Source organism: Pelodiscus sinensis, chromosome 3, assembly GCF_049634645.1.
Source record: "Pelodiscus sinensis isolate JC-2024 chromosome 3, ASM4963464v1, whole genome shotgun sequence".
In the NCBI taxonomy this organism is placed as follows: domain Eukaryota; kingdom Metazoa; phylum Chordata; order Testudines; family Trionychidae; genus Pelodiscus; species Pelodiscus sinensis.
Window position 1 is genome coordinate 158,184,966 of NC_134713.1, and position 27,722 is coordinate 158,212,687.

The window sequence follows — 27,722 nt, forward strand, 5'->3', positions numbered from 1 at the left end:
ACTGGGGGAAGTGCTGGTCCCAGATGGGAAAGGAGGAAGCCTGTCTGTATATGGAAGTTTGGTGGACTATTTATACTACCTACCAGGGTGAGACACTGCTTGACTCAAATCCTATCCAGTTAACAGAACTTAGATTGTGGTCTTGCTTTATTTCTTATGGTAATCTATTTTGTCCTGTTTGCTGTTACTTACAATCACTTAAAATTTATCTTTCGGTAGGTAATAAATCTATTTTATATTCAGCATAGCTAGTTACTAAAGGCCAAAATATTTTAAAAAAGACAAATTCCAAAGTCTTTTAAAAAGATTCTTTTATACATTGTTCTTCAGAAACATGGCATGGAGTTAGCTGGCCCTTTATGAAAGACAGGTATTAAGAATTTAAAAGGTTGATGGTATTATTTTAAGGCAAAATTATATTTTTAAACAATAAAAAAGTCTAGAATAGAGGTGGATAATAAGTGACCCACAGGCCAGATGTAGTTTGCCAGGGTTAGCCTCAGGCAGGCCACCGGGCACTTCATTTATCTGAGCATCTGCAAGTATGTCTGTTCTCAGTTCACACTGGCCACGGTTCATTGTTCCCAGTTAATAGGACCTGTGGGAAGTTGTGGCCCAGCCTGGACACTTATTGCCCACCTCGGTCTAGAACAGTGTTTCTCAACTAGTGGAACGAGTACCCTTAGGAGTACTTGAGAGAAGTCTGGGGGGCATGTCAACACAACTGAAAATTGGAGAAAACTGAATTTTTGTTTTAAATTTTATAGAGCTTTATTATTTTTGTACTTTTTACACCCAAAAATTTACTCGCCCACCTGGCTATGATAGAGTTGTTTAAACAAATTTGTTGCAATGTTAGAAAAAAAATGTGTGTGTCTGAAAACTAAGTACTGACGGTACTTATTATCAGGGCTCGACAAATAATACAATCTACTCGACCGTGGCGAGTAGATTGTAACCTGGAAGAGTCAGGTTTGGGCGATCTGTGCCTGCGCAGAACGATTTGCGCATGCCCAGATCGCCGGACAGCGCAGCTGGCGAGCGGGGCTCGCTGCGGTTCGGCGAGCCCTGATTATTATTATTATTGGAAAAAGGGGTACTTTATTTAAAAAAAGGTTGAGAAAAACTGGTCTAGAGCATGCAGAATCGCTGTATTACTACCTAAAGCTGACAGTAAATGAGGGTGGGGAAAATTATGCTTTCATTGTGGCTTCATTCACAACAAAGAGCTTCCTGCAGAAGCTCTGCAGGTTTTCATATTTCTACTTTTGCAGAGCACTAGCAGAGCAGTTAAGATGCTTAACTACAATCCTGAAAGATCGTGTGTTCAATTCTTAGTAGATCTCACAGTGAGAGGCCACCGTTAATCCACTTAGCTGCAAAAATGGCTATCTGCTCCCTTGGGTTAAGGCAGTCAAAGCCACTCAGACACGCTGACCACATCACTCCCTTGTGTACTGTTGGCTATGAAATTGATGTGTCTTAACCACATCAGCTAAATAAGCAATTGGTTTGGATGAGCTTTGGCTACCTGTCTGGGAGCCTGACACAGATTCAAGAGGCAACAATTTTTCCACCTAACAGCCTAGTACAACTGGGGTCACAAATATGGATTGAACACAAGAAAACAAGTTATTCTCAATTTCTTAATAAAAAACACTCAGATAAATTAAGCTGTGCTGTATGTAATTCAAACTTGAATGGAACTGTGTATGCAACATTATGCACCATGCTATCGCCAGGGTCAGTCATTTTAGGTTTTAAATATGTCCCCACAAACCACAGGTGAATGTGGTGTTTCTAGGCAAGGCGTAAAGAAACACACACACATCCTTCTTGGAGGCAGAGGTCAAGGACAAACATTTCATCACTGCTCAGATTCACGTGCAACTTCAGCAGCAACAGCAGAGCGGAACCAAAAGGAGAGATTTCTATGAGCTGAAGGGGATGGTCAACTGAAGCAGGAGCAGAAGGGAGCAGAAGAGAGCAGAGGTGAGAATCTGAAAAGAGGGATTCCTCTTGATAATTTTTCTTCTGCAAGATATTACTTTCTATGCACCAAGCTAGAAGGTGACTACAAAGAGAAAACTGAATACAGCTCCTGATATCTCCTTGGATGCAAAGCCGTACAGGGCTGAAACACTTTTTAGGTCTTCAGAAGTGGAGAGGAATACACCACCGGCTTTGAACGGGCTCCAATGCAAAATTCCTTGATTCTCAAAAAGACAACCTGCGTAGGAGAGGATTTAGGCTTCCATACATATGGTCTAGGAATGTTTTAAAAAAAAGTTCATTCGTGTAAACATGAAATCGCTGAATTTTTACACATTTATACACGGGGGTCCCCAGAGCTGGATCATGCCATCTCCCGTGGAGCTACCTGGCCCCCCTCGTGCGACTGCCTCAGACTCCCCACGTGTACTGGCTCCCGCCTGCTCTCCCCTGGGCTGCTGCCTCTGTATCTGGCTCATCAGTTAGCCATTTACACGAATACATTATCACATCCTTAATATGGTCTTGAGAACAGTTTGCAGAGAATACACACCTCAGTTCCTTTAACAAATACCAATGGAACAAGAGAAGAGATAAACATAATATACTTGCTCCTGGTAGCACTGTAATGTGCATCTGTTATGTGATGGTTCTCATATTTTAAACAAGTGTATAGAGGTGATGACAGCAATAGAAGGGGCCAACGTTAAAGTAAAAATTACAATTCCTTTAGTAGCAGCTACAGAAACTCAGCCTTCCATGACTCTAGACAAACGTAGCCTAATTCTTACTCATGAAAGAAAATAAATGTCCTTGAAACAGCTTCTTCTCCTGCTGCATAAATATGGCATATGTCCTCCAGATGAGCCATCATACAGACCCCAAATCACATAATATTCCAAAAATCCTTAAATTCCATGGACAACAGGAATATTCCTCTCAAATCCTGTCTTAAAAACATTGGCTTTCTATTGCCTAAGATTTTTTTTCCAAGGCAATAAGGAATATATTCTGTAGAGGATTTTTACCTTGAAGTCCTATCTTTAATGCATTAGGCTGTCAAAACCATTCAATACTTTGTTCACTCACAAAACTACCCATTCTGCATGTGCACTGCTTATTGGTGTGTGGAAAGTATGAGACATGTTCGCATAATGATCTTTAAAAACAGAGGCTGAAAGCTAAGGTTCCTTCAACTTGTCAATTTCAGTCTCTGATTTCTGCAGGCTTTTCAGTTCCTGGTCACCCTTTCTGGAAAGTTCAAACTTCAGAGGGAATCTCTATGATCTAAGCTGTTAGATGAACAGGAGCAGAAAATTAAAGCTTTACAACTCCATTGTATGTGTTACCAAATGCAGTATGACAAAAGTCTGGTATAGTTTTAGAACAACAAGGATGGAAATATTATTAAATAACCATTCAAAACTGGAAGCAAAAAGGGAAGAACAGAAAGGGAATAGTTCGTGTACCCACAATGTTGGAATTAAATTGGATGCTATAAAAATTAAATAAGTCACAGATATCTATTCTGAATAAAAGAGAACATGAACCACAAATATTTCCATCTTTTGTGATACACTTCTAAGACCATCCTGGAGGCCACATGACTGTTTCTATCTAGAAAACTCAAAACCTTTGCTAAACAAAATGTCAAACAAAAGACCAGTTGACTTTATATGCAATTTTTTTCAAGTCACTTAACCTTTCTGTGCTTAGTTTCCCCATATGCAGAATGGGAATAACATTTTACCCAACTTTATAAATTTCTTTCAATTTTCCGATAAAAAGTGCTATATAAGTGCAAAAAGCAAATATTCCCTACCCTGTAAATTCTCTATCTTTGAAATCTTCTGCATCACATGAGACACTTGAATTAGTGGCCTTAATATTCATTTTTACAATGAGCTTCTGGGCATCCGCCTGCATCTTTATCAAACATTATGAAATATATGTGCACACTTTCACAGATATGGCCTTTGGAAAACTGTCTGCAGGCTGGCAATAACTACTTCTGTATCCAAATATGAACTGCCTTGAGTGGAAGTGATCAGAATTTATTTTTGGACCAATGCAGATACGTGGAAATTGAAATGTTTTGCGAAATATCCTTACAAGTTCACTTAGTACTATTTCTGTGTACTATTTACATCCTCCCCGCCCAATCCCTCTTCTGTTCTGAAATTTGATTTGTCTTTTTCATATGTGTTCATTTTTTTAATTGTATCCTTTGGTATATATGGTTGTGACAATTTTCTTCCACTATTTGATCTGAGGAAGTGGGTCTGGCCCACGAAAGCTCATCACCTATTAAACCATCTTGTTAGTCTTTAAAGTGCTACATAGTCCAGTTTTTTGTTTCTACTATTTCTGTGTATTTCTAGATAACTTATATTTCAATATCTTGGTACCAATAGTTTCTGACTGCAAAAGATTGTCTGTAATACATTCAACATTCCAAAAAAAACTTACTTCTCCAAAGGCTCCTCGACCAATCACCTTCAAGATTTCAAAGTCTTCTTTATGTAATCGCATCTGTTTTACCTTAGATGTAAAAGATTTGGCTGAAATAAAGGAAAATATCAATCACTAAAAAAAACAGGTAACATTAATAATACAAAATATTAAGTTATAAGAACACTGAAAATAACAGAACATTTTGTGCATATATGTCTATTCCCTAAAGTAATATTACAAAATATGAAGCTGAAACTAATGACCAATAAGAGCTATGTCAAACTTTCTGTCTGCTCTGAGAAGAAATTTATGGAGCACATACTTTTTACAAATAGAATCAAGCTGCCTATATCCTTCTATTATTATACTTATAAATGCACACAATGATTTTCAACATAATAGGCTTGTAAGTGTTATAGATTGGAATCTCTGGTTGTGAAAGTACAGTATGGTAAAGTTATGATTTCACTCTTGGAAGAAATATGCTAACTTCTACACCAGCTCAATATTAATGACCAATATATTACTCTAAGGAAAATTAAAGTGCTGATGAAAAGGTGTTGGACTGATACCACTGTTTCATGAAGGTGTATACAGTAAAACTCCATTAGTCCGGCATCCAATGCTCCGGGACTCCTGATGGTCCGGCACCTTCAGGAACCCGGAAGTGCTGGGGCATCGGGACAGGCTTCCCCCATTCAGCTGCTGCTGAAACTGACCAGCAGCTGAATCGGGGAAGCCGGGAGCAGAGCAGCTGGGGTGCTGCCAGGTTGGTCTCATAGCGCTGCCCCTCGGGGCTGCGGGACCAACCGGGCAGCACCCCAGCTACTCTTGGGGACGCCTGGGGCAGAGCAGCTGAAGTGCTGCCAGGTTGGTCCCGCAGCGCCAAAGGACGGCGCTGCGGGACCAACTCGGCAGGACCCCAGCTGCTCTGCCCCAGGGGTCCCCGATTCAGCCGCTACTGAAACAGATCAGCAGCTGATTCCAGGAATCTGCCCGGGGCAGAAAATTATTTTTCTAAGCCATATATTTTTACTCTTGAATGAAATTATATTTTATTTGAATGTGGTGAACAAACTTGTACAAACATTTCACAGACCAGTAATTCTAGTGTTTATAAATATTTTATGTATTTTACCAGAATTAAGTTTATTATAAAACAGCAGACTAGCAAAAGAAAATTTGAATCCAGGATGACAATACATGCATTACGTTTGATGCCGATATAAATTAGATGAACTGAAATGTTTTAGAAATAAATCTTTTAAAACTTTTTAGATCCCAAATGACTAAGAGCATATGAGCAGGGATAAACATATCTATTTAAATACCATTCATCAAGCCTCATGTATTATGTAGATTGCATTTATAATTTTACAAATTTTAATTATGTAACAGCACCTAGGACTATCCAAAGGCATTATAAACGTTGCCATGAGAATGAAGTAAATAAAAATGACTATATTAAGTTATGTCTGCCTTTAGTTATATTCTAAAACTCATGTTTAGAATTTTGCATTGCCCCTTTAAAACTGAACACAACATTAATACAAAGAAGATTCAGGGAAACTTTTTTTTTTGGCATTCTTGTGTTAGAATTAACTCTTCTGAAAGACATATAGAAATCTAACTCAACTTCTTGACAGATAACAGGCCAGACTGTTTGTCCCCTAAATCCATGAGCAGAGGGGATCCTATATATTTGGATTACTTCCTTTGCAGTTTAGATAGAGTACAGATTGAACCTTTCTAGTCTGGCACTCTCTGATCTGGCATGATTTCAGTAAACCAGATGTTCACTTATGGGTGTGGCCAAGTTTCCCATGGTCCCATAAAGCTTGTTTATAGCCACCAATCCGGCTTTCAGTGTTTTGTGCTGTTATTTAGCTCTAATTTACCCCTACATGTCTTCTAAGAACCCAGTGAGCAGTGGAAGGGTTGGTAATGGTACTAGATAATACTGACCTCCTGTGGTTACACAAATTCTCTGGTTCAGCATAAGGATGTCAACATGTAGTTGATTACACGATTAACCTATAAGCCTGAACTTACTGGTTATTCCTGTCAACAATTTCCCCTCCCCCACTCTGTATCAGAGGCAGCAAGAGGGGGAAGGGAGTGGAAGCTGGTGCCTGTGAGGAGCTGGCTTTAAGCAGATTCCCCAAGAGTACCAGATCAGCCTGCCTCTCTGCCCCGGCACTCCTGCCTCTGATAGAGAGGCAGCAGGGCAGAGGCTGAGGGAGACAGGCTGTAGCCAATACCCACAAGGAAGCTGGCTTTCAAGCAGGCTCCCTGTGTGTGCTGGTTCCACTGACCCACCTGCCCCTCATATGCTGCCTCCTACAGAGGCAGTGAGGTGGGGCAGTCGGGAGAGGCAACCTGATAGAGAGACAGCAGCACGGAATAGCAGGGACTTCCCAGGAGCAAAATTGGAGAGTACTGGCTGCCAGCCCCGCCCTGGGGACTACTGAATAGTCATGTAACTGCTAAGATTTCATGCGGTTACACAACTAATCAAGTACACAATATCTAAGGGTATGTCTACACTACCACCCTAGTTCGAACTAGGGTGGTTAATGTAGTCAATCGAAGTTGCAAATGAAGCCCGGGATTTAAATATCCCAGGCTTCATTTGCATCTTGCCGGGCGCCACCATTTTTAAATCCCCAGTAGTTCGGATTCCGTGCCCACGGCTACACGCGGTACGGAGTAGGTAGTTCAAATTAGGCTAATTCGAACTACCGTTACACCTCGTCAGCGGTCAGCTTCGAGCAATGAGGACATTTCTGCGGTATATGGCACTCTCCCAAACAGCGAATGCAGCGGGAGTGGTCATCCAAGGCAGGCACTGGGTCACAACAGGCACCACATTTCTTGAAACCCAGCAAACCAGGCATAATAGCAGTTTGTTCTGGTCTTCACTACTTTGTTTGTTTGTTTATTTGTTTATATATATATATATATATATATATATATATATATATATATATATATATATATATAAATTAATGTCTGAACAAACTAGGATTAGGAACTATTTACAAGAAAAAACTGACTAACTAACTACTCTATTTCTATTCTGACAGGAATTGAGAAATGAAAGAGGGAGCTCACTCCATCTGCGATTGAGGATGGTTAGGAGGAACTGACGGGATCCGGACCACGCGCTACAGAAATGGCATGAAAGGCATGAGGTGCCCAACGCGCATGCACGGTCCGGTGGACAACTGCTGACAAGTCTCCGATCTGTGGCACCGGGACCAGCCCGACACCGACAGTGGAGCACCCATGGGGACACCATTTGAAGAAGAACTTGCTTTTCTTACTCTGCCAGCCAGGTAGTCCAAATGAAGTAAATAAGAATATTTGAAGACAAGGGGATTTGGTCTACAGCAATGGTCCCCCAACTTTTCAGGGTTATGCCCCCCCTTACCTCTGTCCATATTCCTCTGTACCCCCTCAAACCAGGGCTGGAATTAAAGCCACAGCTCCTGGGGAATGGGAACTCAGGGTACAAGGCTAGCGACTGGGACAAAACAGAGCTGGGAGGCACTCCCTCCCAGCCCACTACGAGAGCTGTTCCAGACCCTACCACACCCAATATTGGGTAACTGCTGGGGGATGTACTCTCCAGTTTGGGGACTGCTGCCCTACAGTATGTTCAAGCAATCAAATGATTAAATCAAAGTCTACCAAAACAGTGACTACAAACCGTGATTGCATTTAGTAATGGAACAGTTAGGAGGTCAGTGGGACTTTGGTAGACTTTTCTCGTATATACAAACTATATTATGTACTATGTATTTGAGAGAGAGTCTATCTAAGAATTCGTCAACGGTAAGAGCTAGGATCACCAAATTCAGTATACAGCTTCCTCTTATGACTTAAAGCAAGGTCAGGATTTGGTTGTCCCAGGAAAATGGGATGTGTGGGGAATGGGATGTGTGGGGAATGCATCTCAAAACCATACAGAAGAGACAGAATCACCAAGCAGATTAAAAGGGGCTGGCTAGACTGCTCCAGCCCAGAGTCTCCCACCCCTTGTATTTGGTTTATTTTGACAATTAAAATATGCAGAACTCTGCAGAATTGTATTTTTTTGGTGCAGAATTTCCTCAAGAGTACCAGAGTTTTGTGTGGCACAAACTGGGTGTACGCAGCTTGGTGGAAGTGTCTTTGAGGGGTGGGGAAGAAATCTGGGTGCACAGAGGCTTGGGTGTGGGGCTCTGTGTGCAGGGGAAATAGGACTCTGCAAGGTGGGGGGGTGAGATGAAAGTGGTTATGGCTCAGTGAAGGAGAGTGGAAGGGTCAGGGTACAGCTGATTGGGGTTCAATGGGAGGGGGTGGGACTCCTGAGGCAGAAGATGAAGCTTGTCAGAATGGGTTTTTGGAAGGTTCAGTGGGTGGGGTTTTGGTTGCCAGAGGCTCCTGATACGGAGTGAGCTTGGTGAGGGGGAACTCATCAGGCTCCTTGGGAGCTGTTCCCCCCAGTCTGCCCAACCACCATGCATTTGGACCTCCGCACACCAAATCCCACAACCCTCCCCCAAACAGTGAGTTCCACCGCCTTGCACTCAAACACACACACCTTCCTGCAACCAGGGAAAAATTCTTGGGCTTGATCTGACACTACCCCATCTGCCCCATTCAGGGAAGGGGGAGGGAGAACAACTCCTCTGTCCTTCTCTCCCTCCAGCACCTAACTGGGACTAATGTCTCTGGGTGACAGTGCATCCCTAGACTTCCCACCCCAGTGATTTACTTCTCCCCCTAGCTGCCTGAACAGATGTGTTTGAGCTGCTGGGAAGGGTGAGAGGGAACTGACTGGTGCAGCTTCTCTTTCTTCCCTGCAGAAAATGGTTTCTGTAAGGATGCAGGCTTTTCTTCCGATGCACTGCAGTTACACAGAATTCCCCCAGTATTAATGGCTAGCTAAATAAATCCTCACAGTGCATTTTTATTATGAAACGATTCTAAACCAAGGGGATTACAACACCTTCCCCTATTACAAAGCACTCCACTGCACTAAGGAATTCATAGTAAGTAGCACTTCTAAAATGTTGCCACATCATTGCATTGCCAGAATACAGTCAGGCCTCTGGTAGCCTTCACTATTTCAGGGGTTGCAGAGTTTAAACTTGTTGCCAGGTTTTCTAAAGCCAAGGATACAGTAGACAGTATACATCTTCCACCCACTCTGCTTTAAACTTTCATATCTTAAACAATTTTTTGAATAATTGAACTTAAACCAAAACATGATTCTTTACTGGTGAAGCATAAACTGTATTACATTATGTCAGCTGAAATATTGTAACTGATGTAAAGTTGTTGGTATCATTGTTCAAATATTTTTCAAAAAATAAAAACCACCCTGTGAAAGGGTGGGGCTTTTGTTGACGAGTGACTGAGTAAAAAAAGGAGTAGTTTATGGTATATGTGCTTTTTGACCATTAGAAGCTTGGCTGGAGTATGAGGTTAAATATCTTGTTAACAAGCACCAGCATAGCTGTTTAAACCACAAAACAATTGTTCCCTTTTTATTGTAACAAGAGGCCTGTCATTCTTTAATTATTGCATTTTGGAACCTTCCAGAGTTCCCATAGGGATACTGAAACAATAAACATCACTAGGTCTATTCATGTAAAAACATGACAAAAATAGGTTTGGGCTGTATATAGTGATTCATGGTGTCATGTTAGTGGAAGTTGTGTAAACATTTGAGGTTACTTTATCATCTCAAGAAACAGACATAGCAATGTATGGGCCAATGGTTCCATGAAGAAAAGATAATTAGTAGTCCAAGAAAGATTAATCCTCTAGGCAATTTATTTTAAATGGTATGTACTATAGAAAGATCAATGTGCTTTGTCTTTAACATTGTTTGTTATACATATATCTACAGTTTTTATGGCAACATAATTTAAAGTACAGAAAATGGGGCCTGGTCAAATATATTGGAAAGTATATCTTCTGACAGCAGTTTCACACACATTGCTCTCCTGACTATGAGATGGGAGCACATTTGATGCCACTAGTTTGACAAGATCATACGAGTTATTTCAAAGGAAGCAAACTGCAAGGTCAAAGGTTTAATAAAATATCTCTAACTGCGTCCCTTGAAGGGACATCTTTGCTAAATCGATTGGTAATATGATAGGCTTAGGGATAATCATTCAGCCCTCCTCAAAGAGCTGAAAGAGCTGGAATATGTACTCCTCGACAAGTACTACTTTGGGTGATACATGTCATTCAGCAAGATGAAAGTTTTTTGGGAGCAGAGGATTGTGCATGCAACGTTCCTTTGGTACCTACACTTGGTGATAGGAATAGATAGGGTAATAGATTTTTCCACTTTATCCTCCCCCTCTTTTAAAGAGCACTGTTTTCTCCTTTGTGCTGTGATCCAAATATGATGTAGATAGGCTGCAGAATTTGATTTTTATTTGTTTATAATTTCAGTAAATAATATCAATGTTTATTTTTAAGCTTCTTTCTTCTCTTCAGCTGAAATTTTCACAGTTGTGCAAAAATTAAGAGTTTTAAGCATTTTTTTCAAATGTTATAAATTTAAATTTTCATGATTGTGGAAAATAATGGCCAGGGTAGTTAAACAATTCTTGTTTACATAAAATAGACACTGATTCAAAAAGTGAATGCTTTTTAACTAAGACCAAATGTCAAAATATACAAATGTAAATATGCATGTATTAATGAATATGTAATATGTATTATTAAATTTTAACTAGTATGCCCTCAAGATTTTTCTTACTTTCCTTCTCTGTAAATTTCTACAGTCATCAATAAAATATAACCAGGCTCTTTAAAAACAAAAACCAAACAAAGCCAGCTACAATTATGTGATCCTTAAAACTCAACCAGAGCAATTCTTTTCAGACATATCCCTACCTAGGAAAACCTTCTGCTGTCAGTCAATCACAAATAACAAGGAAAGTCAATCTAACCGTTCATCCTCAGGAGCAGAAACCTGTCTATTAACTGTTTTAAATACCTTGACTTATTGAACAATGTATCCCTAGCAGGTCTGTTTCTTCTAGCCATCCTCTAGTTAAATGCTTCTTCTCTCTGACTTATTTTCTATCATTTCAGTTATGCCTCTGGGGATCAAAGAGGTAAAGTAAAAAGGAGGAACAATACAAATCTGTAAGTAGACATCTTACTGGAACCAAAGCTCCATCTGTAGCAACTATATGCTTAGTAGCAGGGATGCAGAGAGAAAAACTAAATCAAATTTTCATCTGTCAAGCCAGCCTGACCACCATGCAGTCTCCATCCCGAATAGAAAGGGAACTATAAAAACATTCCAGGGTGTGATGGGGGGACTCACCCCCGCACTCCCCGCCTCGGAAGCCGAGGCCCCGCGCCCTGCGCGGAGGGTCAGCTGGCGCTGGGAGTCCGGCACGGCGGTGCAGCCTGCAGAGCCGGAGGAAACCGGCGCAGGCTGCGCGCAGGTGCCGGGCGACCCGGGTGATAGCCGACGGGCGCTAGGACCCAGGGGTCTGGGGACGACCCCAGGAGGGACGGGGACCGGCAGGACGCCGAGCAGGGAATTCAAAAGGGCGGAGGGAGGGGCACGAGAGGGAGGAGGCCATGGGAGAGCAGAGACGATTCTGCTCTCAGCCTCCTCCGCAGGACCAGAGAGGAGCCCCGCCGGAGGCAGTGCTGTGCCCAGAGCCCGACGAGAGGCAACCGACGCGGGCGGCCGACTCACAGAGGAGGGACGGAGCAGAGACACCCACTGGCGGTGGCGGTCAGCCGACAGACAGTTGGGAGTGGCGGCCTGAGGATCCGGGCTCCGAGCGAAGCGGCCAATGGGGCGGGCGAGCTCGTTGGGAGTCGACCGCAGAGAGTGGACCATGGGAACGGAGAGGTAGAGGCCGGGAGCAGGGGCGGCCAGGGGCCGAGCGGGGCCGGGGCCCACGAACTGGGGGCTCCCCGTGACCCCTGATGGACTACCCGGTTACACAGGTAAAGAAAGGCAAACAGGAAATATTGAAATATTAGACCAAGAGATTCCATGAATCTGCTTGGTGTATTCACAGAGAAGTGCATTAGTTTAATACTATTCCTGTTTATTTAGCACCAGAGAAATGCGCGATGCTTTTCAAACAGATGGAGATTCTGTTTTGTTTTGAAGAGCCATATATTAAGATGAAAACAACCTGTAGGAAAACTGATGGATCATCATGGGCTCTAATACCAAAATATACCACAGCTTTCTAGATCATCCACAATTCACAGCATCATACAAATATAGGGCTGGAAGGGAACTTGAGGGATCATCTAGTCAACTACACCCACATAGTAAAGCAGGATTAAGTACATCTAGATTATCCCTGAGATATGTTTGTCTAAACTGTTCTTAAAAATCTCCAATGACAGGGACTTCAACAACCTCCCCTTGGTAACCTCTAGGTTACTTACCTACTCTTATTGATTAGAAAGTTTTTCATAATACCTAATAGGGATATTATCTCAGGGTATGTCTACACTGCCACCCTAGTTCGAACTAGGTGGCTAATGTAGGCATTCGAAGTTGCAAATGAAGCCTGGGATTTAAATATCCTGGGCTTCATTTGCATCTTGCCGGGCAACACCATTTTTAAATCCCCATTAGTGCGGACTCCGTGCCCATGGCTACACGCGACACGGAGTAGGTAGTTTGAATTAGGCTCTCTAATTCAAACTACCGGTACACCTCGAAATTTTCAGCAGTTACATATTTACTTGATTAAACACATTTTAACATCCCTAATATCTAATCTAAATCTCTCTTGCTGCAAACTATGCCCATTGCTTCTTGTTCTGCCTTTGTTGAACATGGAGAACAACTGATCACTGTCCCCTTCATAACAACCTTTTACATTTTGAAGACTGTCGTCATGTTCCTCTTTGCCTTTCCTTCTCTGGACTAAATGTGCCCAGTTCTTTCAACCTTTCCTCACAGATCAGGTTTTCTTAACTTATTGCTGATATCCTCTGAACTCTCTCCAATTTGTTCACACCTTATTTATATAACAGTACTACTATAATCAAGCTTGCCCAAAGCCTGAGTGAGATAAACCCAAGTGAGATGGAGGTCATGCTGACTGTCAGGTGTAAACATTTTGAAGAATCCACAGCAACAGAGCAGCCTCCTCGGAGTGAAGTTTCATACACACAATTGGTCAAGTCAGTCCACAGTTTAGAAATTCTAGATTCATGACTGATACTTTTTATATTTACTGAGGGACCTCCTACACTTAAAGAGACAATCCTTTAGGCCCCCAGAGATCACAAATGGGGGGTACATGGGGTCACATCGCCTCCTTGGGAATTCTGCTTTCTATTTGGTCCTACTCCAGAAAGTGACTGGGGAAATCCCCCTTCTGATAGCAGGGGGAGAAATCTCTTTTCCAGTGATGCTGCAATTTTTGTTGTACTGCCCAAATCCAGACAGGCTTGGTGGCCCACTGAGATGAAACACAAAGTGAAAGAGGTGCTCGCCCTGACCTCTGCTATCCAGGGCTGAATCCCACTCCTTGGAGTAACCTCTGAAACCTGCACAAATTGCCAGCATTGAGTCCTGGGTGAGCTAGAACACTATATCTTACTCTGGAAGATGATGATCTTCCATTCCCTCCCAAAGGAACCACATCAGTGCAAATCTACATGGACATGAAACATTCATCCCTCAGGAAACTGTAGAGTGCCTCTCCACCAACAGAAGGACAACAAACATAAAAGAACGGTTACTTACTAGTAACTGTTGTTCTTCGAGATGTGTTGCTCATGTCCATTCGAAGTAGGTGTGCGCACCGCGTGCACCGTGTCTTCCGGAGCATTTTCCCTAGCGGTACCCGTAGCACCGGCAGGGCGCCCCCTGGAGTGGCGCCGCCATGGCGGGGCATAAGTACCCCTGCCAGCGCTGCCCCACCTCAGTTCCTTCTTGCCGGACACTCCGACGAAGGGGAGGTAGGGTGGGAGTCGAATGGACATGAGCAACACATCTCAAAGAACAATAGTTACAGGTAAGTAACCGTTCTTTTCTTCTTCGAGTGGTTGCTCATGTCCATTCGAAGTAGGTGACTACCAAGCTAACCCCACGGAGGAGGGGTCGGAGCAGTCATACCACCAGAGTCATGAAGTGAGGTGAACAATAAACAGATTTATTTGAACAGTTCAACACTTATAAGGAACCATTTAAGAACAAAGACAACCGGAACATATTTACATATTTACATCACAGATTCAAGGACTGCAGAGCCCACCCTTGCATCCTCCCTGGCCTGCTGAGGTAGCGCATAGTATGTTGCAAACACACCTTCCAGGTGGCTGCCCTGCAAATTTCTGTGATCGGTACCTGGGCACCAAAGGCCACCGAGGACGCCTGCGCCCTGGTGGAGTGTGCCTTCACCCTGGGTGGGGTTTTACCAGCCAGGTGATAGCAGTCTGTGATGCATTGCACCACCCATCTTGATAGCCTTTGTGTGGAAATAGGCGACCCTTTCACCCTGTCCCCAAATGCAATAAACAATTGTTGTGATTTACGGAACGGCTTGGTCCTATCAATGTAGAACACCAGCACCCGCTTGGCATCCAGGGAGTGCAGAATCCGCTCCTTAGAGGAGGCATGAGGTTTTGGGGAAAAAACCGGGAGATAAATCTCCTGGGACAGGTGGAATGGTGATACCACCTTTGGGAGGAAGGCTGGATGAGGCCGTAGCCTTACATTGTTATGGGAAAAAACAAGGTAGGGCGGGTCTACAGTTAGCGCCCTTAGTTCCGACACCCTTCGAGCCGATGTAATGGCCATGATGAAAGCAACCGTTAATGAAAGGTGCAGCAGGGAACACGTGGCCAGCGGTTCAAAGGGAGGTAGCATAAGCCTGTGGAGGACCACGTTAAGGTCCCAGGCGGGAAGCGGGGCCCTCACCGAGGGGTACAGCTTTTCCAGGCCAGTAAGAAAACGTTTAACCACCGGGTTAGAAAAAAGGGAGACTCCTGCCATACCAACATTGGCAGGAGGGGGCGCTGGGCCCTGCCGCTGATGGTGGGCCCAGGGAGTCCAGAACGGCCACTGCAGATGCGGAGGCCAAGTTTGCTGAGGACGGTCCCGCCGGTGCCGGGACCGAGATCTGTGGGACGAGGAAGCTCCTGAGGACCCTGACCGAATAGAGGTTGCGTCGGAATCTGATGAATAATCGGACTCCGGCCAAGGCGGAGCCGAAGAGGAGTGCGGGGCAAACCTTGCTATAGATTCTGGCTTGCCCACGTAAGTACGGCGAGGCCAGATGAGTTGTGGCACCGGGGGACCCATGGCGGCGGTAGGGTAGTCGCCAGCAGTTGCGGCACCGGGGTGCTCAGACCCGGCACTGGTGGGGTAGTTGCCGGCAGTTGCGGCACTGGGGTGCCCAGGCCCAGTGCTGGTAGTGTGGATAGTGTTAGTTGCGGCACCGGGGTGCCTACGCCCGGTGCCGGGAAAGACGCCGCCGTCACATACGGTACCGGGGGACCCAGGCCCGGTACCGGGGGCGGTGCTGTAGGAGCCGCCGACTGCCATCGGGCTGAATCCAGTGCTTGTGAGGGCGCGGAGACGGACGTCAACTCCAGGAGGCCCGGTGCCGTGAAGGGGAGAGACGTCTGAGTAAACGCCACATGGCTGCGGGGGTACGGCACCAGTACCACCAGGCGGGGGGCTGGCAAGGAGCTGAGCTGCACCGAAGATCGAGCGTGGCCCGAAACTGACCGGGACTGGCGAACCGGCATCGAGAATGGTGCCGTGGTAGCGATCGGTACTGACCCCACATGGGGTGGTCCTGACGCATGGGTTGCCTTAGCATGCCGACCTGGGCCATGCTTGGGCGAAGTCGTAAGCATTTGAGCCTCTAGCGAGGGGGATCTCGACCCTTCCGTCTCAACCGACAACAGAGGGGGAGGTCGTGAGGCTAATGAGGTTCTGCGCCGCTTCAAAAGTGTCCGGCGTGGATGGTCGGTGCGAAGGGAGGCGACCGGGGCTATCGGGGCCTCCCCGCCGACTGCGGTGCGCCACAGGCGATGTGTGCACCGGTGAGCCGGCACTGCTGTGCCTGACCGAGGCCGACTTTTTTGCTTGGGACCATCCGCGGGACTTTTTCACCCTCTTGGATGGGGGAGAATGAGACTGGTGCCGAGACTTCGACGCTGACGCACGGTGCCGGTGAGGGGCCTCACGCGTGGCAGCCGGTGCACTGTGCACCGTAGGCTGTTCCGGCGGCACCGGTTATAGCACTGTCTCCATGAGGAGAAGCTTTAAGCAGGAAACTCTTTCTTTCCTCGTGCGGGGCTTAAAAGACTTACAGATCTTGCAAGCAATTGCAAGATGAGCTTCACCCAGGCACTTAAGGCAACTGTCGTGTGGGTCGCCTCTGGGCATAAACTTCCCGCAGTCAGCGCATGCCTTGAAGCCTTGCGGCCCTGGCATTCCTCACCCCCAGAGGGGGGAAAGGAGAAAAACAAAGAACCTAACTATCTAACTAATAGAACTATTTACAGATAAGTGATAGAACGGGAACCATTAGCTGACTAGAGACTAAGAGAGATAGAGACGCTCCAATGACCATCACGGCGGTAAGAAGGAACTGAGGTGGGGCAGCGCTGGCAGGGGTACTTATGCCCCGCCATGGCGGCGCCACTCCAGGGGGTGCCCTGCCGGCGCTACGGGTACCGCTAGGGAAAACGCTCCGGAAGACATGGTGCACGTGGCGCACACACCTACTTCGAATGGACATGAGCAACCACTCGAAGAAGAACCTCTGCTCATAACACTGGCTCCCCATAGAACACCATACTGAATTGAAGCTGTTGGGCCTTTTCAAGTGATTTCACATTCTGAAGCCAGGGTAAGAACTCTACTTCTTCTGCACAATGAAATTGTCTACTGCCAGGGTAAAGTTCATCCCTGCAGCAGATACTAGCTTTCTAGAAGGCAGGACCAAACCTGTGGAATAAACTCCCTCAACAACTATGAGCCAACACATTTCATCACTTTCCATTCTAAGAGGAAGGCTCACCTCTCTTCTACCTTGCCTTCACTAGCACATAGAACATTAAATACAATTTCAATAATCCACAATAATTTTATCATGGGAAGAGAAAGTACATAAAACACCTTGTTTAACACACTACTGGAAGGCACTCAGATAGTACAGTGATAGGCACAGTGTAAGACTCAACAGAACAATTATGCAGTATCAAATTTTCCTTTCATATATTATACGAACTTTATAGTTTGGTAATTTCTGCAGAAGGACTTCACACACTTACACCCCCACCACAATTTGGAAGGAAAAGGTTCAATGTTTTACTTTAGGGATTAATGCAAACTCATTGAAATTGAAGTTTTTCCATTGTCTTCCATCAGTACTGAATCAGGATGTTAGTGACTGTGAAATATGTTGTTAGTATTTTTGAGGTTTTACCACAGAATTTAACTATAGGACTTTAAAAAACATCTGAAGTGAGATGGGGGTGAATGGTCAGTCATGGGAAGAGGGAACCTCGAGTAAGCCACGCATTTGGGGAGGCAGGGTCTGAGTTAGGAAATAGGGAAACTCTGTGTTGCTGATCAGGGTATAGAGGATCTCATCTCCTTTCTCATCTATGCATTACATCTTCTTTGGTGGACACACAAAGGGTTAGACTCTAGATTAGAACAAATATGGAGGCAATAAAGGCCTTGTTGAGTCTACTGACTGCTTTGAAGTTCAGAAATTCTGACCTAATCAAGCTTCAAGAGGTGGCCTCATCTGGTGATGCATTACGTGGTTCCCTTTCACCTCCACTGCTAAAGAAGGAATGAGGAGCACAGGATTAGTTCCTCGGAGCCTAATATAGGCAGGGCAGCCCAGATACAAGTGGTATTTCATCAGCATAAAGTGGAGGTCTGCCAAAGTGCTGCTACAATATACTTTTGGTGATTTTTATTATTTTCTTATTTATAATAATTCTTTCTTCCTGATCTGATGATGTATAGATAAAGAAAATTTAAACCACTGTAAAAAACCCAAACATCTGCAGTAAGCACCACTTCAAACAAAAGGGGGGGGGAGTGACTGAGCAAGAGGGAGCTCTCTAAAACACAACCAATTTTACTTGAGACAAGAAAACAAGTGGGGAAAAACTAAGAAAGTCCTGCCTGTAGGGTAGCCCAAACACACAAAAAAGCTTGGTTGGAACTGGCTGCCAACTCTCTGCTGAGCATATAAAATGCAAAGCCCTACAGTCAGCAGTGATAGGATGTGGATTACAGAATGTTATTTAGGCCAAGGTAAAATATAAGCCACTAAATTCTTCTCAGTTTTAACAGTTAAGACTCTGTTTTCGCTGTTTTGGAATTCTTCTTAAAATATTTTTCTCAATGAACAGCAAGTGCCAACATCTGTAGTACAGTTTAAAAGCAGCTGGCATTTCCTGAAAATATGAAATAGACCTGCAAGTTCCTGAACTGTAATGAAGGGTGGGGCCGGGGGGGAAAGCAATGTGTTCCTATCTAGATCAATTGGAGATCATCCAGCCATCTTTGGTTACACCTTACCCCAAATATTCTTAACCAGGGATTTCAGATCAGGGGATGAAGTGATATTTCACTTACATGTAAAAACAATGATCACATGCAAAATAACCCCAATGTTAACAAAGATGGATAAATGCACCCTGTCCCAGAAAAATAAACTATGTTAAAAGAACATTATCAAGGATGCAAAATCAATCATTCAAACCTTTGTGTACATATTATGACACAATCAATTCACATGATCATATGCCATTATTTCCACATGACTCCTGCCTGCCTCATTCAGTGCACTGGATGAGGATAAATCATGGCTGCATAGTAAAAGAGGTTGCTGTCTGGTGGATCCCTGCCTCATTTTTGCTGCAGCAGCAGATCTATAGTGAGCAAGACAGGATATTATAGGAAGAGAAAGGATGGTAGAATTTTTAAGGCAATTGAACATTGTCCTAGAAAACTAGATTCTACCCCCACCTCTTCCACAAAGGTTCTGTGTGATGCTCGGCAAGTAACTTAAGCCAAACTTTTCACAGGTGATATATGAGTTCTTCATTTTCTGGATACCTGACATGAGACACTGGGGTCTAATTTACAGAAATGCTCAGCGCTCACAGTTCCAACTGAAGTCAACAGTAACCATGCTTTGAAAATATAAAGCGTTACTTCAGGTTATTTGCTCTAAAAATTAAGTCCTAAGTTTCTCACATTTGGCACCCAGAATTAGTGGATACTTTTGACCTCTGTGCCTCAGTTTCCCCAATCTATAAAATAAGGATAATAGTACTGCCTTGTCTCACCTCACCTAGATATTGCAAAATAAATCCATTAATGTTTGTAAAACATTATAATAATGAGCATCATAGATAATCCCATAAAGAAATTGATAATTCTGTAGTCAGAGCAGCATTTGAATAGGGTCTAATAAATGAACAGGTTTAGTCACTGTACAATAAGAAAAAAAGTGAAGTGAGAAATAAAATGAGCATAATCCATTCTGTGCACTGAGGCAGGATCCTGTGGAAAAAACAGTATGTGATTATGTAATTAAAGACTAGAGACTATATCATAAAGTATACACAAAGGGAGAAAGGGGGCAAATTAAGGTTTCCCTATCTTTGATTGCCTTCACTCTACAGCCTTAATGTTCTTTTAACACAGCATTGAGTACAGTTTTTTAAAAGGAACAACCTCCCCCATATTCCAGCATATATGATATCATATTGACATCCATACAGTTTATTATCAAGGCTGATAGATCAACTGCATAGCCCTCTGATGCTTGAGCTAATGGAGTGACATATCAGTAGTCACCTGTGATCCTCTAAACCAGTGTTTCTCAACCAGTGGTACAAGTACCCTTAGGAGTACTTGAGAGAAGTCTGGGGGATATGTCGACACAACTGAAATTTGGAGAAAACGGAATTTTTGCTTTAAGTTTTACAGCACTTTATTATTTTTGTACTTTTTACACCCCAAAATTTCATCACCCACCCAGTTATGATTAAGTTGTTTAAACAAACATGTTGCAGTGGTAGAAAAAAATGTTGTGTGTCTGAAAACTGTAGATACTGGGGGTACTTATAATTTTTTAAAGGAGTACTTTATAAAAAAAGGGTTGACAAACACTGGTCTAAATGGACTAGCAATAGTGGGGGATAAAAAAACACGGTTTATCAGTAGCTTTTCATAGCTATTTTCCAACAGTTAAGAAATGTTGAAACTTAGGGATCTTGGGCTCCACTTGAGGCTCTAAAAGGAAGTAGTCTCTAGTGGCCAGTCTTCCCTGCCCATTCAACCCCCTTTAAGTTTCACTCTTGTACATAGGCATGCGCAGCACATTTCATTAGGGTGTGCACCCAAAGAATTTTTTTTTAAATTTACTCTTTGACCCCCATTAGCCATGCCTCTGGGGGTAATACTTTTGGGGCAATATGGACACACACACACACCCCAAGGACTTTTCCCACCATCCTCTTACCAACAGGGATTAGTTTGGCCCTCACCAACCCCCCGCTCTCTATGCAACTATCCTGCAATTCCTTTAACCCAACGTGTATGACATTAACTCGGGGGGTGGAGAGGCTGGGGGAAGTGTCTCCTCTAAGAGTTTCCTCCCATGAGCACAATACATTTTGTGCTGTGCACCAGCACTGAGTTTGTGGCTTGTTTGGATGTGCCACTCAAGTTATTAATAAGTATCTTATAAACCTCTACCCTTTCCCTCTGCTGCCATATCTCCTCCCCTTGCTCCAACAGCTCCCCTGGTACCTGCTCTCCCCCCCCCCAATCCCTCACCCACGTCTGCTGTCCTGACTCCTGCCCTTCTCACTGCCTTCAGACTTCCTGAGACCTGCGCCCCTCCACCAGCCCTTCTCCCCCCCTCTACCCGCTCCTCCAGTAGCCCCACTCTGATCATGTGAGCTACTCCTCCTCATCCCCTCTCCTAACACCTCCCTCTACACATCTGCCCTGCCTCTCTCCACTGGTGCTGGTCCCTCTCCTGCATGTGTCTGCCCTTCTGCTTCACCCCCAGAATCCGCTGGCACCTGCAACTTCCTTTACCCCTGCACCGCCCTGGTGCCTCTCCCTTCCCTCACTGCTCCTGCCCCCTTTGCCCTCTTTTTCCCTGATGCCCACCCCCTCACCACCCTCTGCCCCTGTTCCCGTCATTTCCCTATGCCCTCACACATGCCTTTCTCCATCCCTGCCTTCCTCATGCCCACCCCTTCTTTCAAGCCTTCTCCTGGCACCTCCCCTTCTCCCCTCTAGCCCCCCAAAGCCCTTCCCCTCTCATCTCCTAGCATCATCCTACCCCCCCTCTCACTGCCCTTTTCCTCATTGTCTCCACTTGGCCCCCTGGCATTTGTCTCTCTCCTCTACTCTGTCCCTTGGTGCCTTCTCCTTTCTTCTCCTGACCTGCCCCCCTCCCCTCAGCACAAGCCCCTTCCTCTCCAACCCTTTCCCCCTATTTTTCCATCCTCCTCCAACAGCCGTCAGCTGGTCTGTAAGAGTTCTAGGGTCGCCCTGACTGTCACTCTTCTGGTGCTCCCCCTACTCTGTCTCTTAGGTTTCTTAGCCCCCTTTTGGGCCACAAACCCCCACCCTGCAGTCTCTGGTTCCTAAACTTCCGGCAGTCTCCCCATCACTTAGTGCCTGCACCAGGTCCGACTCATAGGGTTGCCAGGTGTCCGGTTTTCTACCGGACAGTCCGGTTTTTGGGCCTTCTGTCTGGTAAAAAACATCCAGAAAATACCGGACACATGCAATGTCTGGTATTTCCTGGTTTTCCCACTGGGCGCCAGACTGAAGCCTGGCGGCAGCGAGGGGAATGACTAGAAGGTGGGGCGCAATCGGCACTGGGAGCCTCTAGTGGGGGGAGGGTTGGCCAGGAGGAAGGGGGAGTGGGAAGCAGAGCTGGCGGGAGTTCAGGGGCCGCAGGGCTAGCTGGGAGGAAGGGGGGGCCAGGAGAAAGGAGGTGCAGGAAGCAGAGCTGGGGGGAGGGGAGGTTGAGGAACGCGGGATTGGCAGGGAAGAAGAGGAGGGCTGGGAAGAAGCACTGGAGGATGCGGAGGCCATCCACGCTGCCCCCAACCTCCCCCTCTCCTCCCCAGGCCAGCCTCATTGCCCCAGGCCAGCCGCGCTGCCCCCAGCCCCAAGCCTCCCCGGGCCCAGCCGCGCTGCTCCCGACCCCAAGCCTCGGGCCTAGACCAGCCATGCTGCCCCCGGGCCCAGCCGCGCTGCTCCTGACCTCGAGCCCAGGTCTCCCCGCCTCGAGCCCAGCTGCGCTGCCCCCTCCCCGAGGCCCCACTACCCCAAGCCCAGCTGTGCTGCTCCCGAACCAAGCCGACCGCCAGCCTAGCCACGCTGCTCCCATCCCCTGCCCGGGGGCAGGCACACCCCCTGCCTTCCCACCCGAGGTTTAAACTTACCTCGCTTGCTGGGGAGGCGGGGTGACGATTCTGCTCCCTGCCGCCTGTTTCCGTGGGGTCCTAAGACCCGCCGGTTTTAGCCACACATGAGTGGCAAACCCTGCGCAGCGTCTGTTCCCCCGCACACCAGGGCGGCCCTTTGAAACATTAGGGTGTGCCTGGGCACACCCGGCACACCCCGTGCGCACGCCTATGCCCTTGTACCTCTCTTCCAATCTGGACTAGTGTGTCGGGGAGACTGTACGCGCGGGTATCGCGTGCCATGAGAAGGTAGGTAGTCATCATAGTAATGCTCATATCTCTGACGGTGCGCCGAGGGGCTCCTGGGAGAGTAGGCTCTGGGCGCATCGTATCGGTGTGAATATCTCGAGCGTCTCGAGGATCTCGGTGAGATAGATCTACCAGAAAGACGGGACGGAGAACAAGAATAGCAGAAGTAACGCCGTTCATCGCGGCAGCGATAGTGACAACATGATGGTGATCGATGAGGTGATCGACGAGGTGATCTATGGTAGTGATCCCTAGTGGAGCCATAATGGGAAGCATGGCGGTTCTCCGAACAAGATGAAGCTGGAGACCAGGGACCCGGAGAGAAACCAGCTCGGTCAGGCGTGAGGAAAGGAGTTCGGACACGCCTTGACCTGTGTAGGGACTCAGTCGGCACCGAATGATCAATGGGGGAAGACGGTGCCGTTTGGAGTGGTATAGCCCCGGTCGAATGGTTGCCCTGTTGAATCAGCGGTGCCGTGGGAGCTGGAAGCTGTGCTGGTGCCGGAGGAGGCTGTGGTGCAGAGGGCTGTGCGGTGCCGATGCTCGCCTGCGGTGCTGGGGTCGACGCTGGTGCTTGCGGCACCGTGGGGATCACGGTCCCAGCAGCCGGTGCCGCCGGCAGGATTGTGATCGGCTGCGCATGCACGGCATTAGCCGGTGCCGGGGCCGCCACTGCTGGCTGTAAGGCGGCTGGTAGAGCCGTTGCTGGCGCCAATTCTGCCCGTGGCCCTTTACAAGGAAGCCGGATCAGGTCTTTGGGACGGGCAAGACTCGGGGCTGAGGCACTACGGCCTTTGCCCGTCTTGTCTGTCGGGTGCCTCGGTAGGGAGCCAGAGGTACCTGATCTGTCCCCCGCACTTCGTCGCTGAGGTAATTCACCGGACTTGTTGGGCTCCTTAGTTGGTGAACGAGCCGAGTGAGTCCCAGGGTCAGCAGGAGACGGAGCGCTGGACTCAGCCTGGAGGGCTTTATTGAATAAAAGAACTCTGAGCCGCATTTCACGATCGCGTCTAGCGCAGGCTGTCAGTTTCATACAGCGAGGGCACTTCATCGGAATGTGCCCATCCCCCAGACATTTGACACAGCGCAAGTGCCCGTCTGAGTCGGGCATTGCATCCTGCCACTGCATACATTTCTTAAACCCAGGCATAATGCTTGTAGATTGCCAGCACAATAAACAGTTCTTTTTTTTTTTTTTTTAAAGGCTACTAACACAACTATAACTTAGGACAGAAAAACAGAGATTTTGAAACTAACTACTAACTATTAACAACTACACTAACTATAAACTGCCAAGTGGCAATTAACAACTCTAAAGTAAAACTCCCTTTTCTCCTCAGGCCGGAGAGGGAGCACGTCCTAGGTCCGTCTGCAGCTGCGGGCGGTTGAAAGGAAACTGATGAGCCGGCCCGCGCTCAGATGTAATGGCTCGAACGGTGCGAGGCAGCAGGAGCGCATGTGCGGGCTGGCAGGGCTACTGCTAAGGAAGTTTCTCCGTTTGCGGTGCCGGGACGAGCCCAGCACCTCGAGTGGAACACCCTCGGGGACACTACTCGACGAAGAAGAAGGTGGATAGCTTCCTGCTACCTAGGTGGACCATCTGCACCTCCTGGGAACATTCCCTTTCTGGCTGCGTCAGCCACGGATAAACCAGGCCGTCAGGTGGAGACAGCTGAGATTCGGGTGAACCATGAGCCCCCCGTTCCCAGGCTGGGTGAGGAGATTCCGAACCGGCGGGAGCATTATAGGCTCCTCGCTGAGCATATCCACCAGGATAGGGAACCAGAACTGCCTGGGCCACCAAGGGGCTATCAGGATGACCGTGGACTTGAAGGTCTTGACCCTGGTCAGAACCCTGGGAATTAGGGGAAACGGTGGGAATGCATAGAGGATGCCCGCCAGCCACGGCACGGTCATGGCATCTCCCCTTGATTGGTCCCCCAGCCCCAAAAGGGAGCAATAACTCTAGCACTTGGTGTTGTGTGCCGAGGCAAACAGGTCTACTAGGGGATAACCCCATCTGTGGAAGACCTGATGAAGGGCCGAATCCTTGAGGGACCATTCGTGGGCTCCAAAGGACCTGCTCAGAGCATTGGCCAACAAATTTTTGCACCCTGGCAGGTATTCCGCCTGAAAAATTATATTGTGCGCTACACACAGGGCCCACAGCCCCAGAGCCTCGCGACAGAAGGGAGGCAACCGGGCTCCCCCCTGCCTGTTGATGTAGAACACAGCCACCGTGCTGTCCAGGCACACCAGGACAGAGCAGCACGACAGCTTTGTCAGGAAGGTCTCGCAAGCTCTCATGACTGCCCTGAGCTCCCGGACATTATATGTAGGGCCCGCTCTGCAGGGGACCACAAGCCCTGGGTCCTGTGACACCCCAGGTGTGCTCCCCAACCAAGGTCTGAAGCGTCTGTAACCAGTGTCACTGAGGAGGGAAGTATGGTAAACGGAACCCTGCTGCACACCACAGCCTCCTGAGTCCACCACTGTAAGGAAGCAATTACCGCTGGAGGCACCGTGAGAACCATGTCCCAGAGACCCCAGAACTTGTCGAACGCCTTCGCTAACCAGGCCTCCAGCGATCTGAGCCTCATTCGAGCATGGTGTACCACATAAGTGCATGCTGCCATGTGTCCCAACAGTCTCGAACAGACTAAGGCAGTCGTAATGGGAAACCAGGTTAACTCGGAGACCAGATCCACTATGGCCAGAAATCTGTTCCTGGGGAGGAATGCTCTCACCACCGTGGTGTCCAAGAGAGCCCCCACAAATCTGAGACGCTGAGAGGGAGTCAATGATGATTTTTCCATGTTCAGCATAAGGCCTGGTTTTAGGAAGAGACACCTTGTGAGGGAAACATGAGCCTCCACCTGTTCGTAGGATTGACCACGAATTAGCCAGTCGTCTAGGTACGGAAAAACGTGTACCCCCTTTTTGCAGAGGAACGCCGCTACGACCGACATGCATTTTGTGAAGACCCTGGGTGCTGTTGAAAGACCAATGGAGAGCACCGTAAACCGGAAGTGACAGCAGGACACTATAAAACGGAGAAACCTCCTGTGGCTGGGTATTACTGCCACATGGAAGTAAGCGTCCTTGAGATCGAGAGTGGCGTACCAGTCTCCCAACTGTAATACCAGGATAACAGAGGCCCTGGTTACCATTCTGAATTTGGATTTCATCACTGTCTTGTTGAGGTCCCTGAGGTCTAGAATGGGACGAATCCCACCCTTGGGTTTTGGGACAATAAAATACCAGGAATAAAAACAAGTGTGAAGGGACCCTCTCTACCACTCCCTTTTGGAGGAGCACTAACACCTCCTGACGGAGAATGCCTTCATGAGAGGTGTCCCTGAAAAGGGACGGGGCGGGTGGGTTAGAAGGGGGCAAGCCCAGGAATGGGATAGTATAGCCATCCCTGACTATTCTCAGAACCCAGGCGTCGGTGGTGATTTCTGCCCAAGCGTGGGCAAAGTGGGATAACCTGGCCCCAAACAGGAGGCCAGAGGGGGAAACTGGTGCGCAACGCTCCAGAGGACCATCAAAACGGGTGCTTGGACTATTGAGAGGGGTCCTGACCAAACCCACAGGGGTTGTCCCCTCTTGGGTGGAGATGATGAGCTCTGGCCGAAGACGGGACCGCAGCCGCCCTCGCACCCCCACTGGGAGCGTGAGGACGGCATCTCTAGTAATCCCCACGGGGGACCTGGGAATGCATTCTCCCCTGCTGTCTATAGGGAAGCTGACATCGCTGAGGAGCCGGCGTGTGGATCCCCAAGGACCGGAAAGTGGACCTCGTGTCCTTGAGCGTGTGGAGCCTCGAGTCAGTATGCTCAGAGAACAACGCTTTGCTGTCAAAAGGCAGGTCCTGAATAGTAGTCTGGACATCAGGAGGTATTCCAGACACCTGCAACCAGGCACCACGGTGCATAACTACACCCGACGCCTTGGTACAGGCTGCAGAGTCAACAGTGTCCAGGGAAGCCGGAAGAGCTGTGCAGGCAACAGTTCTGCCCTCTGTGGTCAAAGCCCCAAACTCTTGACGCACCTCGGCGGGGAGTTTATCTTTGAACTTATCCATCACCTGCCACGTGTTATAGGCGTGTTGGCTCAGCATTGCCTGCTGGTTAGCAATGCGGAGTTGCACCCCGCTGGTGGCATACACCTTACGCGCCATTAAATCGAGGCGTTTGGGCTCCCTAGCCTTCGGGGACAGCCCCGGCTGTGGAAGCCTCTCTTTCTGGGCCGCGGCTTGGATGACCAGGGACCCTGGGATGGGATGGGAATAAAGGTGCTCGTGCCCCGACTGTGGGACATAATAGCACCTCTCGACTCCCTTTAAGGTAGGGGTTAAGGAAGCCAGGGTCTGCCACAGGGCGTTAGTGATCTTAGCCACAGTTTTATTGAGTGACAAAGCCAAATGGGCGGACCCTTGCCACTGATGGTATGCCCATGGCATCCAAAAGGGCCAGTGTGGCTGAGGCGGCCAAGTCTGTTGCACATGTGAACGATCACACCGGTGC

The 27,722-nt window shown here is 47.2% G+C and overlaps 1 protein-coding gene across 6 annotated transcripts in view; it reads right to left on the minus strand.

Annotated features, from left to right (window-relative positions):
- The window catches only part of CDC42BPA (CDC42 binding protein kinase alpha), a 329,094-nt gene that overhangs the window by 208,129 nt on the left and 93,243 nt on the right, over positions 1-27,722 (minus strand). For all 6 annotated transcript variants that reach the window (XM_075925322.1, XM_014570971.2, XM_006118059.3 and 3 more), the window contains exon 2: positions 4,462-4,553. In XM_075925322.1, coding sequence (XP_075781437.1) covers positions 4,462-4,553 — 92 coding nt within the window. The remainder of the gene's footprint in view (positions 1-4,461; positions 4,554-27,722) is intronic.